This window comes from Meles meles, chromosome 8 (genome assembly GCF_922984935.1).
Source record: "Meles meles chromosome 8, mMelMel3.1 paternal haplotype, whole genome shotgun sequence".
In the NCBI taxonomy this organism is placed as follows: Eukaryota; Metazoa; Chordata; class Mammalia; order Carnivora; family Mustelidae; genus Meles; species Meles meles.
In genome coordinates, this window is record NC_060073.1 from 19,560,460 (window position 1) to 19,573,778 (window position 13,319).

At 46.5% G+C, this 13,319-nt stretch overlaps 1 protein-coding gene and 1 pseudogene across 4 annotated transcripts in view; one reads left to right on the top strand and one right to left on the bottom strand.

The window, feature by feature from the left end:
• The window catches only part of CKAP5 (cytoskeleton associated protein 5), a 108,192-nt gene extending 97,170 nt beyond the window's left edge, over positions 1–11,022 (top strand). For all 4 annotated transcript variants that reach the window (XM_046014676.1, XM_046014679.1, XM_046014678.1 and 1 more), the window contains 9 exons: positions 3,479–3,658; positions 4,150–4,337; positions 4,865–4,940; positions 5,817–6,005; positions 6,099–6,236; positions 6,695–6,778; positions 6,873–7,032; positions 10,076–10,227; positions 10,311–11,022. In XM_046014676.1, coding sequence (XP_045870632.1) covers positions 3,479–3,658; positions 4,150–4,337; positions 4,865–4,940; positions 5,817–6,005; positions 6,099–6,236; positions 6,695–6,778; positions 6,873–7,032; positions 10,076–10,227; positions 10,311–10,556 — 1,413 coding nt within the window. In that variant the 3' untranslated portion in view covers positions 10,557–11,022. The remainder of the gene's footprint in view (positions 1–3,478; positions 3,659–4,149; positions 4,338–4,864; positions 4,941–5,816; positions 6,006–6,098; positions 6,237–6,694; positions 6,779–6,872; positions 7,033–10,075; positions 10,228–10,310) is intronic.
• Positions 4,963–5,127, bottom strand: LOC123950093 (annotated as a pseudogene).
• Positions 11,023–13,319: the final 2,297 nt, after the last annotated feature.

The following is a 13,319-nucleotide window of genomic DNA, read 5'->3' on the forward strand; positions in this document are numbered from 1 at the left end:
ATGACCCCTGCTGTGTTCCCTTTCTTGTTGTGTCTCTCTCTGTCAAATAAATGAATAAAATATTTAAAACATAAAAAGCTACACACAAAACATAAAAGAAAAGGAAAAACCTTTTACTACATTAACATTTCTAAGAACTTCAGTTCTCACAAGATGCTCTTGTTTATAACAAAATGAAAAGACAAGCAGGGTGCCTGGCGGGCTTGTTGGTAGAGCATGGGACTCTTAATCTAAGGGTGGTGAGTTCAAGACCTGTGTTGGCTATGACGTCTACTCTAAAGAAAAAAGAAAAGACAAGTCACAGATTAAGACAATTGTGACAGGTAGATGAAATATACCAGTAGATGAAATATATATAAAGACATGGAAATTAAATAATTCTTACCAGTTTAGAAGTCAGAATAGTGGTTTAAAAAAAAAAGCAAACCCAGAAAGAATAGTAACCTCTGGTGGGAGGCAAGGTATGGGCTTGGAGGGGCAGGAAAAGAGCTTTTGGTGTCCTACAGATGTCCTATAGCTCGTTCTCAGGGGCAGATGTACAGATACACAGGCATAGAATTTCATTAAGTTGTATTCTTAGGATTTGTATGTTGTATCATATTAAAGTTGAACCTTAATTTTTTTAAAAAAAGAATAGTAGTGGGGCACCTGGGTCAATCAGTTGGTTAAGTGTCTGACTCTGGATTTTTGGCTCGGGTCATGATCTCAGGGTCCTGGGATCGAGCCCCACATCAGATTCCCTGCTCAGTGGTAGTCTGCTGTCCCTCTCCCTCTGTCCCTCCCCCCCTCCCCAACTGGGGTGCTCTCTCTTTCTGAAATAAATAAGTCTTTTTTAAAAAAATTAGTTAACAGTAAATAAGACTTAATTAATATATATGTAGGGAGAATTTTACAGTCTCTTAAAATATCTATATTTTTTGTATCTTAACACCTGCTATAGGAAAAGATACACTTAGCAAATTTTTTACTGGTAACCCAACAAATTTTTTAATAAATAATGTCACAAAAAAATATTGACTACTTAGAAAAGAATGAGACACCCTCCTGACCCATCAATCAAAAAAAAAACCTCTTTAACAATTTTATTTATTTATTTCTTGAGAGAGAAAGAGTAAGAGTCGGGCTAGGGAGCAGAGGGAGAGAATCCCAAGCAGGCTCCCTGCTAAGCGTAGAGCCCAACGCAGGGCTACATCTCACAGTCCAAAGATGGTGGCCTAAGCCAAAATGAAGAGTAGGAAACGAGACTGAGCCATCCAGGCACCCCACCCCAAAACTCTTAATAGTGAATAGGAAAGCAGTTCTCTCTAAAACTCTACTGAAACTACTGAACTCAGAAAAATATATTGCCTGAAATGCATTTATTATTGAAGAAAGGCTAAAATAAAGGAACTTAGTACTTAACCAGATATTAGAAAAAATTTTTTAAAAAATCAAAAGAAATTTAGAAGTGGGAGATAAACTACAATTCATGAGATGGATTTTTAAAATAATAAATCTAAATTTGTTTCCTGTGAAACAAAATTAATTCCTTACTAGCCTGATTAGAGACCAAAAATATAAGTGTCAGGAGTGAGGAGGGAGCCAACCATAAATAAGGAAGAGACTGAAAAAAAATTAGACATATAACCCTGTGGAAATTTGAAACAATTGATCTCCCCCTAAGGTTTTTTAAATAACCAGGAGACTTGGGGAGACCATTAAAAAGTTAGGAAACCCAGAACAGAACAAGACATTTGATCATATAAAATTTAAAGATTTTAATCTAGAGAAATTTATGATATACTGTCAGTAAATAAGTGGTATCTTGTGGGATATATTTGTAACCCATATGACTAATAAAGGCTTAATAGCTACAGGAGGAACCCAACAGAAAAATTACCAAAGGATGTGAATAAGCCAATTACAGAAGATTCCAAACAGCCAAGCCAGTTAACACGTGAAAAGAGGTGCAGACCCTCCTCTGGTTCAAAATGCAAATTAACATAATAATATAGCACTTTTTGCCATCAGAGTGACAAAAAATAGAGAACACACAGCTGATCAAGATTCTGGAAAAACAGTACTCATACATTAAATGTAGAAATGTGAATTAAATGTTAGTGCCTTTTTTAAAGAAAACAATGCAGTAATATCTATATGCCATTTAAAATGTTGTATTCTTCAGATTCAGAAGTTAGAAATAAAAACACAAGTAAGTTAGGATACTGTATATACAGACATGTTAATTGTAACATTATCTGTAGGAAACAAAATAACCAAACTGGAAACACACTGAATGTTTATCAGTAAGAGAATGACTGAGTAAATTTTGCTACATGCATATGTGGACTGTTAAGCAGCCTTTAAAAATATTTTTTTTATTTTTTTATTTTTATTTTATTTTTTTAACTAGAGCTGTTCTTGTGGGCTTTGGGGATTTTCATAATTTTCTGTTGAACTAGAAAAGCCAGATGCAGATTTGTGTATGGACTATAATCCTCTGGTAGAATAAACAACACCCTAAAACTTGATCCCATTTATGTCTGCATGTATGGTCATGCTTCTGTGAACGTGAAAGATGTTGACCAGGCATTACTGTTAATTATCTTAGGAAAAAGAGTAAGCTTCCCCCTGAAAAAAAGAGTATTTTTGTATGGTGTCTGTGTTGAAGCAGCATTGTTAAACAGCCCCGTTTATACTGTTACGCTGAAAAGAAATAAAACAAACAAACAACAACAAAAAAAAAAACCCAGCCCCGTTTATATAAAATTTTTTGTGTGTATGGGGTATCTAACTGCATAAATCTAAATGAAAGTCAGACCACAAGCTTCTAGAACACCAGGGGGGCACTGTTCACACTGCAGTCTGTAAATGGTGCTCCCTGGAATGTGTAACAGAATAGCCCTGCATGAGAGGATGGTCATTGAAGATTGGCATGCTTGTCCTATTATTCAGGGGACAATCATATTTTTATGATTACATAAATAACGCAGATCTTTTCACAGTAGTGGATAGGAAATACATGTTTTCCTGTAGTCGTACATTTTATCATTAGTGACAGCCAATGCTCTGAACCAAAAAGAAAACCAGATCAGGATATGGGAAACCTGAGTTTTGAGTTTGGACTAAGTAGTCTGATCTTACTGAGTCTCACTTTACTCATCTGATAAATGGAAATCTTACTTACCTTACTACTACTCAGAGCTGTTGGGTGATCGAATGAAATATAATGGGTATTTAAACATACGGATTCCCTGATCTTCTAGATAGTGAACCTTTTCGAAAAGGATCTGTGACTAATTCTCCTAACAGTATCTTGCTCAGTAAACATGTGTTGAATGTTTAAATCCCTAAGGACTATGTAAAGTGACTGGATTTTTTTCAAGCTAAGATATTTATAAGTGCTTTGCAAATAAATATTACAGATATCCTTGTAGCATTTTCCTGCTACTTAGAAGTATGATGCTTGGAGACTATATCTTGGGGTTTTTGTTACCAGATCGATGAGGTCCTAAGACAGGAAGACAAAGCTGAAGCTATGTCTGGCCATATTGATCAGTTTCTGATAGCCACGTTCATGCAGCTAAGACTCATCTACAACACACATATGGCAGATGAGAAGTTGGAGAAAGATGAGATCATCAAGCTGTATAGCTGTATCATTGGCAACATGATTTCGGTAAGGCCACCTCTGGAGAATGTGAGCTTCCCTTCAATGTCTCATCCTTCCTGGGTTCTAGAGCATGAGTCAGCGTAGTTCCAGTGAGCCCTGTGTCACCTGTGGGTTTTACTTACAGTCTACTGACTAGTTTCATCGGATGTTGGGTGACAGTGCAGTTGGCCTTATTGTTGGGATACAAACTAGAATACTTGCATTTTACCTAGAATTCCGCTTCCTGCCATGTCTTCATCAGGCATGGTAGGCCCTGGCTACATTTCACAGATAACTGCTCACCCTAAAAGTACTTCTGTAACAGGAAAGAAGGAGGCACTCTGGTTAATTTTGGCTATCTCTGGAGGTTTGAGGGAGTCTGGTGATTTTTTTTTCCCCTAATACTCAAATATTTTTATTACAGTAAAATTGTTTACTAGAACATGCCACCCATATTTGTCTTCCTTGCTGTATAACACTGGGTTTCGTACCTCTCTAACGGAAGTATGATTGGATAGCTGTTTCAGATCGAGAGCCTCGCCCGAGAGGCCTCCACCGGCGTACTGAAAGACCTGATGCACGGCCTCATCACCTTAATGCTGGACTCTCGAATTGAAGATCTAGAGGAAGGACAGCAGGTGATCCGCTCTGTGAACCTCTTGGTGGTGAAGGTGCTGGAGAAGTCAGACCAGACCAACATCCTGAGGTATAATTGTAATCTCACCTCTAGAGCCTGGAACAGCCTCTCTTTGGTCTACCCGTGGAAGCCAGTCACTAGACTGATTATAACTTTAGGTTTGCCTAGTTATGTTGATTTATTACTCTTCTCTTCCTCATGAACCAAAAGTATTCCAGCCTGAGACAGCATTAAAATGAGTAACAACTCAGTAAGCCAGCCAGCAGAGTGAGTTTTCTAGAATAGGATTGTAGTGTTTGTTGGTTACCTCCCTCTTTCACGTACATTTCAGGCACATTTCTCTCTCAGCTACCAGTGAAAATGAAAAGTAGAGTGAGGAGCTATACCATTTATCAAGTGGTAACTAAGGAAACTTAAAGGGTTGGCGTTTATTTTCTTCACAGCTGAATGCCAGGTAATCAGAGACAGTCTTGATCAACGAGCTCTCAGTTTATTAGATGGATACAGTTTCCACTTGGTCTTTCAGTTACTGATTTTAATAGGAATGAATGTTTGAAACCAATTAATGCTATCATGTTGGGATTTTTTTTTTCTAGTGCCCTCCTTGTTTTGCTCCAAGACAGCCTGCTAGCAACAGCCAGTTCTCCCAAATTCTCAGAGCTTGTTATGAAGGTAAAGTGGAAATAATTTGATCTTTTCTTTCAAAGATGCAATACTTTGTTAAAGTGTTGGGGAAAGGGGAGTTGAAAGTAAGACAGGGGCACCTGGGTGGCTCAGTCATTGGGCGTCTGCCTTCAATTAGCAATAATCGCGCCTCGGATAAACCTCATTGGCTACGATACTGCCACTGCGCAAAGCTTGGGTGTCTGCCTTCAGATCGGGTCATCATCCCAGTGTCCTGGGATCAAGGCCCGCATCGGGCCCCCTGCTCAGCAGAGAGCCTGCTTCTCCCTCTCACTCTCCTCACCCTGCTTGTGTTCCCTCTCTTGCTGTCTCTGTCAAATAAACAAATAAAATCTTCAAAAAAAGAAAAAGAAAGACATAAAAAATTGACCAGGGCATACCTGATAAATGTACCTCGTCTCCACTTTATACCCCAAGCTCAGGCCTGAACAGTTCTTGGCCTCAAACAGTGAAATGGGAGAGACCGTTTGTCCTAGAAACAAACGGCAGTGAGTTTGCTGAGACAAATTTTATACCTTCTAGGGAAACAGATACATACATATAGCCCTGTAATATTTTGGTCTCTTTGTTGGAAGACCCCAAGTGAACATTTCTGCACCATAAATCCTGTTATAGAGTTTGTCTCCTTGGGTAAGATTAGGTTAAGCTGTGTGAACTATTCTCTCGGATCCCATGCCTAATTCTCCACCTCTTCTCACTATTTAAGGCCCATCCCCAAGGAGTAGGAAGGACGTGTGGGGATGATGACATGGATGGCTCGTCACACACCAACCATCTTTCCACAGTGACCCCAGAGCAGGCGGTGACAGGAATTATCTTCATTCTTCTGCCATTCCTCCTACTTTTTGTTTCTTTATTCAATAGTGTCTCTGGAGAATGGTTCGACTCTTGCCTGATACCATCAACAGCATTAATCTGGACAGAATTCTCCTGGACATACACATTTTCATGAAGGTCTTTCCCAAAGAGAAACTGAAGCAATGCAAAAGCGAATTTCCCATACGGACCCTAAAGACACTGCTCCACACTTTATGCAAATTGAAAGGACCCAAGGTAAGTGAGCACAGCAGCTGGCCCTTGTAGGAGCTTGAGGAGAATGTTCTGGATATGGCATTGCCGCTATCTGAACCGGCACGTCTCCCTCAGATCCTAGACCACCTAACGATGATTGACAACAAGAACGAGTCTGAGCTGGAGGCACATCTCTGCCGGATGATGAAGCACAGCATGGACCAGACAGGGAGCAAGTCCGAGAAGGAGACAGAGAAGGGAGCATCTCGAATAGTAAGCGGCCTGACCCCAAAGGCTGAGGGTGGCAATCTTGTCAGAGGCATGAGTGCTGGAGCCCGCCTTGCTGAGGGTCGGGTTAAGGTGCAGGGACTGGCTCACCCTCCTGCTATGGCGCCGTGCTGTGAGCATTTCCACATGGAAGTTTTCTTATACGAATGAGAGAGAACCGTGGGGTCACCACACAACCACAGGTTGCTGGATAAATCCACAGCGAGCTCTTCCTAAAGCAATGGGCCAGGTCCTTCCTCATCAAGTTTAGCTGAAAACCTGCGACTGGAGGCATTCAGTGTCCCAGAAAGTAGGGATTTTCTGCCACACACACTGGTGCTTCTGTTATCCGCAGGAACATACCAGTAAGGTCTGGGTTGTGAGACCTCTTCAGTTCTTAGCCAGTCGTGGGTTCCTAATTAATAACTCAAGTGTAGCCAGTCCTTTGTGTCTTCCAATTGCAGGATGAAAAATCATCAAAGGCCAAAGTGAATGACTTCTTGGCTGAGATTTTTAAGAAGATCGGCTCTAAGGAGAACACTAAAGAGGTGAGAGGGGAAGGATGAGCCAAATGGGCATCTGCTTGATGGGGAAGGGCCACTGACTAACGTCCGCCCCCTCTTCCTTTTTCTGGGTAACCAGGGCCTGGCAGAGTTATACGAATATAAGAAGAAGTATTCAGATGCTGACATTGAACCATTTCTGAAAAATTCCTCCCAGTTTTTCCAGAGCTATGTGGAGAGAGGCCTCCGGGTGATTGAGATGGAGAGGGAGGGCAAAGGCCGTCTTCCCACATCTACAGGTATGGTTTGTCCAGCGGCCGCAGGTGTGAGCTCAGAATAGCTCCAGCTCAGGAACTGGAGGTTTTGATTGGCTTTAATTTATACCTGTGCTCCTCAGTCCCGGATGGTCACCGATGATGTTCACACTGCTGCAGTGGCCAACGCGGTCCCCTGACTTGACCCATCACCAGTGTTTGGCAGGGGCAGAGCTCCCTGCCCTTGAAACTGTTTCTTCCCTGTACCTCCAGGTGTCCGTGCTCTCTTGGTCTCCTCGAGCCTGGCTTTCCTGGCCTCTTCCTTCTTGGCCTCTGATTCTTCCTCTCCCTGAACTCTTCATCTTGGCGTTCTCCAGGCTTTAGTCCATACTGCCTCTTCCTTCTTACTCTCACTCCCTTAACTCATGTATTCTCATCGCTTGAGATTCCATTTACATGCCAGCGAGGCTCGGGGTTGTCTACGGTCCAGCTCAAACCTTCCTGATCCCAACACATACATCTTACACGATGCCTTCACATGAGTCTCCAGTAGACATGGTCGACTCAGAAGGTCACATTCTCAGCTCCAGATAGTCCTCCGAAACCTTCTCCGTTAACTTTCTTCTCCATCTCGGGTATTGGCAGCTTGGTCCTTCTAGTTTGCTTAGACCCAAAGCCTTTGAGTCGTGCCCTCCCCTCTGTTGGAAAGCCTTTTGGTTCTGCCTGCAAACCCTGTGTGGAATCCTAACCCACTTCCCAGCACCTTCACCACCCCTTCCCCGGTGTGAGTGTGCCCACCTCTCACCTGGTGTCTGGCACGGTTCTCCCAGCTGACCTGCTTCCAGTGCTGCCTTCCCGTCATCGTTTTCACACATAGCATCGAAACAGCACTTCTCATTCTCCAAAGGCTCTCCCTTTCTCAGTAAGAGCAGACGGCCTCACGAAGATCTACAGGGTCCAACGTTGTAAGGCCCACTGTCAGCTCTAGAGCCACACGTCTCTTCTACTCACACTGACTCCTGCTCCACCCCGGCCCCCACCAGCCTCCCTGCTGTTCTGGAACGCACCAGACCCACACCTGCTGGGAACCTTTGCCCCAGCTATTTCTGACATGTAGCTTGCTCTTGCCCGAGATAGCCTTGAAACTAGCTCACTCTCTTCCCTTGGATCTTTGTTCAGATGCCACTGTCTCAGGGAGACCTTTCTTAAAATTCACAGCCTACCCCCCACCCTTGGATCAAGCATATGGTATGTCCATATGTAGCATGCCGTCCATACGTAGACATTCTGCTTGTCACACTTCAAGGAAAAGACTCTTAAGGTCTTAGAAAGGCATAATTTCAGGTGTTAAAAACAAAAATAATTGAAGAACCCAATTGAAGCTTCAGCCCAGCAAGATACACAATGAGAGGGAACATGACTAGAACCTGAAAACCACAAAGGAAACATGGTTTTTTGGTTTTGTTTTTGCTTTTTAAGATTTTATTAATTTGAGAGAGAGACCGTGAGAGAGAGCGTGAGAGGGAAGAAAGTCAGAGGGAGAAGCAGACTCCCCATGGAGCAGGGAGCCTGATGTGGGACTTGATCCCAGGACTCTGGGATCATGACCTGAGCCGAAGGCAGTCGCCCAACCAACTGAGCCACCTGGGCGCCCAGGAAACATGGTTTTATAGGCAAACAAATCCGAGATTGTAAGAGTAAGAGGTTCGGGGAACTCACAGAAAAGGAAATGTGGGGCAGATATCCGTGCTCTATTCTGCACAGTGAACAGGGGTCTTTCTTTTAAGGCTCTTCACAGCTGCTTTCTGTAACTGACATCTCCAGGGTCTTCTCTCTGCTCTAGCTCCTGTAAACAGGAATTTGCGTACACAGGCATTTTCACTGTGGAGGAAGTAAGGTTTCAGCCTGACATTGGGATGGATGAGCTTTCACTCCTGTCATTTGGCAGTGCCTGCTGAGTGCCTCCCATGGGCCAGGCAGCAGACAACAGAAACCTCTGCTAGAATTTAAAGTCCACAAGAGCAGAGACAGACACGGAACAACTCACCTAACGAATACTACACTGTATGGCAGGTCAGAGGTAGTAAGTGGACATAGCATGGTTTGCTTGATAGAGTGGGGCCCCCTTTTCTCACTTCCAAAGGCCTTTCTGGTAACAGCCAACATTAGATTGGTACTCAGGGCCTACACAGCACACGGGCAGCCCAAGCATGTGACCCCACTGATTACAGAGTGGCTCCGTGTGGACAGTGTTCGGACAGCGCCCCTCACTACTGGCTCTCACATCCTTCCTCGGTCACTGGCCTCCGGTCAGCACATTCTCTGCGTGTTTACGTTAAGGATTCCTTTTTTTCCTATACAGTAACCTTTGGTGCTATTTTTCGATTTACCCTAAGACCTTCTCTTTTTGGCTTATGTAAAGCGTACTCTTTGTTACCAAATTGGGTGTTTTAAATGCCTACATTTTGTGATTGTTCCTTCTCAGAAATTTAAGAATTGTGATAGATTTTTCTGGTTTTCCCCCTCTCCTGCCAGAATATTGTTCTCCATGCTGAGGGTGACATGCACCCGTTCCTGTCCCTCTTTGGGGTTTGTGTTGGACATCTGTGTTTCCGCCTTTTCCCCCTAAACACACTGTCGCCTCAAGCTCCCTGCGGTCCTCTCCGGTTTGAATAAGCACTCCCCCTGCGTCACCTAGTCCAGACCTAGTCTAATTACGGCCAGCATTTCAAGGCCAGTGGTTCTTCAGCCGGGCACAGTAGCCTCAGGAGCAGCCTGGGCTTCTGGCTGGCCCAGGCCAGCGGCGGGATGAGGGGCTGCAGCCCCCTGCATGTCCCTGGATGCAGGCAGAGGGCCCAGCTTTCGCTCTGCTCTGCTCCATTGTTTCTCAAAGTTCTCACTCAGCTTGTCTCGTACATTCCAGAGCCCGTTTATCACCAACTCCAAATAGGACTCTTGTGGATATTTTGGTCTTTACAGTGGTATAAATTGTTCCAAATCATTCCCTGTGGCGACAGATTAACCGGGGAGGTCTGGAAGTAGGACAGACATGTGTGCATTTGACATCCTTTCCCCGTTTCCTGTGTAGGCATCTCCCCGCAGACGGAGGTCACATGTATGCCTGCTCCCACGAGCACGGTGTCCTCCATAGGTAACACAAATGGAGAGGAGGTGGGACCGTCTGTCTACCTGGAAAGGCTCAAGATCCTCCGCCAGCGGTGTGGTCTGGACAATACAAAGGTGCGCTCCTTCCCTCCGCGTGGGGCAGGGCCTGGCCGCTCTTCCCGAGCTGCGGGCTGACCTGGGTCTCCTTCTCTCTGCAGCAAGATGAGCGGCCCCCGCTGACCTCCCTGCTCTCCAAACCAGCAGTCCCCCCTGTCGCCTCTTCCACAGACATGCTGCACAGCAAACTCTCTCAGCTCCGGGAGTCCCGGGAGCAGCACCAGCACTCAGACCTGGAGTCTAACCAGACCCACTCTTCAGGAACCATGACCACATCCTCGTCCTCCACAGCGAACATTGACGACTTGAAAAAGAGACTGGAGAGAATAAAGAGCAGTCGCAAGTGAAGCTGCCCCTGCCCCGCGCCCCGCAGCTCAAGGTCACTAAACTCGGCGTCCCCCTTGCGGCAGGGGCTCGGCGGGCCCGGCGCTCGGACTGGCGGGACGCATCCCCGCACGGGCCGGGAGGGACGGCCGGGGCGCTGGCCTCTGTCCACACTCTGCTTCTCCGCCCGCGCCCTGCCTCTAGCCGACTGTCTGTGTCGTAGTTTAGTGTACAGACTTGTAAACAGCTGCCCTCCTCTCGGTTCCGACTAGTCTCCATAGCCTTTGTCTTTTATTTTTAACTGCTCATTTGTAAAGTCGTCCTGATCTTTCCTAGCTTTTCACTCTTAGAAACTCTTTAATAGTTTTCCTTGGAGTTTGTGAGCTCTTCTCCCCGTAGCCCGGAAGGGTCACTGTATTCTGTATGAATGCATGGCATGATACAACTAATTTAAGAGTCTTTTATAAATAAAGTTTGCATTAACTAGAACGGTCTCCCAAGATGCTCCGTACCTGGGCAGCTCTTTCTGTCATGTGTCCTTAGGACCGGCTAGCCACCCAGCCAGTGAAAGTGGAGAAGGTCCCCCCCGAGGAGCAGCGCCTTGCGGGGTGCACAGACTCGTGCTTCTCCGGGCACAGTAGCCTCAGGAGCAGCCTGGGCTTCTGGCTGGCCCAGAAACAGGAGGCGGCTCCCGGGGGACAGAGCAGGCCCTTTGCTGCGCATTCTGAGGTTCTGGGCATGACTTCCCTCCCACCAGCACTGTGGTGCCAGGGAACTCTTGTGCTTTCTGCCACTTAGTACACGAACTAGGGCCCTGGACGGGCCGGCTGCAGTGCTTTCCATACGGGAACCGGCCTCAGAGGCTCTGACTGCAGGAGAACGGGGTGCTCGGGTGCTTCCCTCCTGGTTTTCGGGGCCTGAGGCTAGACCCATAGTTGCATCCCACTCGGGCTGAATGAGGACTGGAAAACGAGCAGAGGAGTCCCCTCCAGAATAAATCCGCCAGGATCTTCCTCCACAGTCAGAAAAGCTCATTAGTACTGAGAAGCTCTGGATTCAGATGGCAGACTTCCTGGGCAGCCAGGAGGGTCAAGGAATTCTTCTAGGTGATCTTCTACCCAGCCGGAGCTCAAGAAATGGAAGGTAGACAGCGAGTGCTCTGTTGATTCTAGTCGAGGCTTTCGGGTGTCCCCTTCCCCTGTGCTGCCTGAAATCACACTTCCACTCTCCCTGGTAGCGGGAACGCAGGAGTAGGCCTCCCTGGAAGGAAGACGGAGGGTTCACTCGCAGCCGGACTAGGACGATGCACTTGGAAGGAGTGGCTGTGCTCAGGTCCGGAATTTGCAGGGCTTACAGCTGTGTTGGAGGGAAGCAGCCTTGAGAATGCGTGCCCTCATTTCAAAAGCAGAGCTGGGATGTTCTAAGTCTTAATCCCTTCCCTCGCTCTGGTGAAAGCTCTGGGCTGCCAAGGTCCTGCAAACTCACTGAACTCCCAGTTTTTACCCTGCTTCCTGGTTGGCCAGAACCAAAACGAGGACAAGGAACTCAGTCCTAATTCTCTGTTCCTTGATGGACTGAAAAAGGGGAAGGGAAAACACAGGGGAGGGAAGGGGGTAAAAGTGCCTACCTTTGGTCCCTTCCCACTTCACACCACGAAGTTTTAAGATCGTAGCTGAAGATTGGAGGCCAAGCACGGTAACCATGGCGTCGTCCGTGCTCTGCCGCCACCTCACTCCCAAGCTCAGGAACAAGACTTGGACCCAGTCCTCCAGACAATCGTCCAGTGTGGTCCACCTGCCACACCTGTTGAAAGTCAGCGTGGTGCTGGGGGCGAGCTGTGGTGTCCAGCTCCCGAGTCACAAATGCCCCGGACGGAAGAGGCAGCAGGCCACGGGGCAGTTGGCAAGTCTGTGGCACTCCGTGGAAGGGCAGCATGTGTCAGAGCCGCGCTCCAGCCTGGACCAGTGACTCTGCCAGCAGTGACCTTGGAGAACATGCTGTGACTGGGCAGCTGTAAAGGCCCATTTCTTAGAAAAGCCAGTTGCTCAAGTCTGTAACTACTATGGGAGTGGAAATTCCAGGAAGCAACCACCACACTGACGAGCTCCTCGGAGGGCCAAGAGGAGGGGGTGGCAGAGGAACTCCGCCCGCACCAGGCAGGAGTGGGAACGAGAGCAGCGATGACTTGCGGACCGCGTACTGGGCCCTGTGCTTTCTGCTAAGTGCACGCCGCAAATGACCTAATTTCATCCTCACACCCATATTAGGTAAGAATGTCCTCATACCTTCTATGGGAGGAAACAGACTCCTGGAAGTCATTGACTCAACCATGGTTCTCCCTTTTAAGGGAGTAGCCAGGATATGAAGCCGGGCAGTCTGACTCTGGGACCCATACTCCTAACCACCCTATCCCACAGTACTCCCAGATGAAGCCACTTAAAATACTTAGCCTTTGGGGAGCATTAAATCTGATGTCATTTTAATGGTATTCGGAAGGATATAGGGACTTACTAGGAAAATCAGAGGTAAAGAGAAAGATGTGCTCCTTACCCCTCCTTGCTCTGGTCTGTTCCCCCTGCCTCATCTCTGTTCCTGGGACGAGCACCTTACCACCCCAACAGCAGAGCGACTGAAAGCCCATGCTTCAGTATCTTCCGTTTCAAGTCCAACTTTAACCCTTCCCAGCTGGGTGACCTTGGACAAGATACTTCTAGTCTATCTCCTCACCTAACCTCTTCCGAGCATTAAATGAGGGAACCCATGAAGGCCCTGAGTCTGGAGCATTT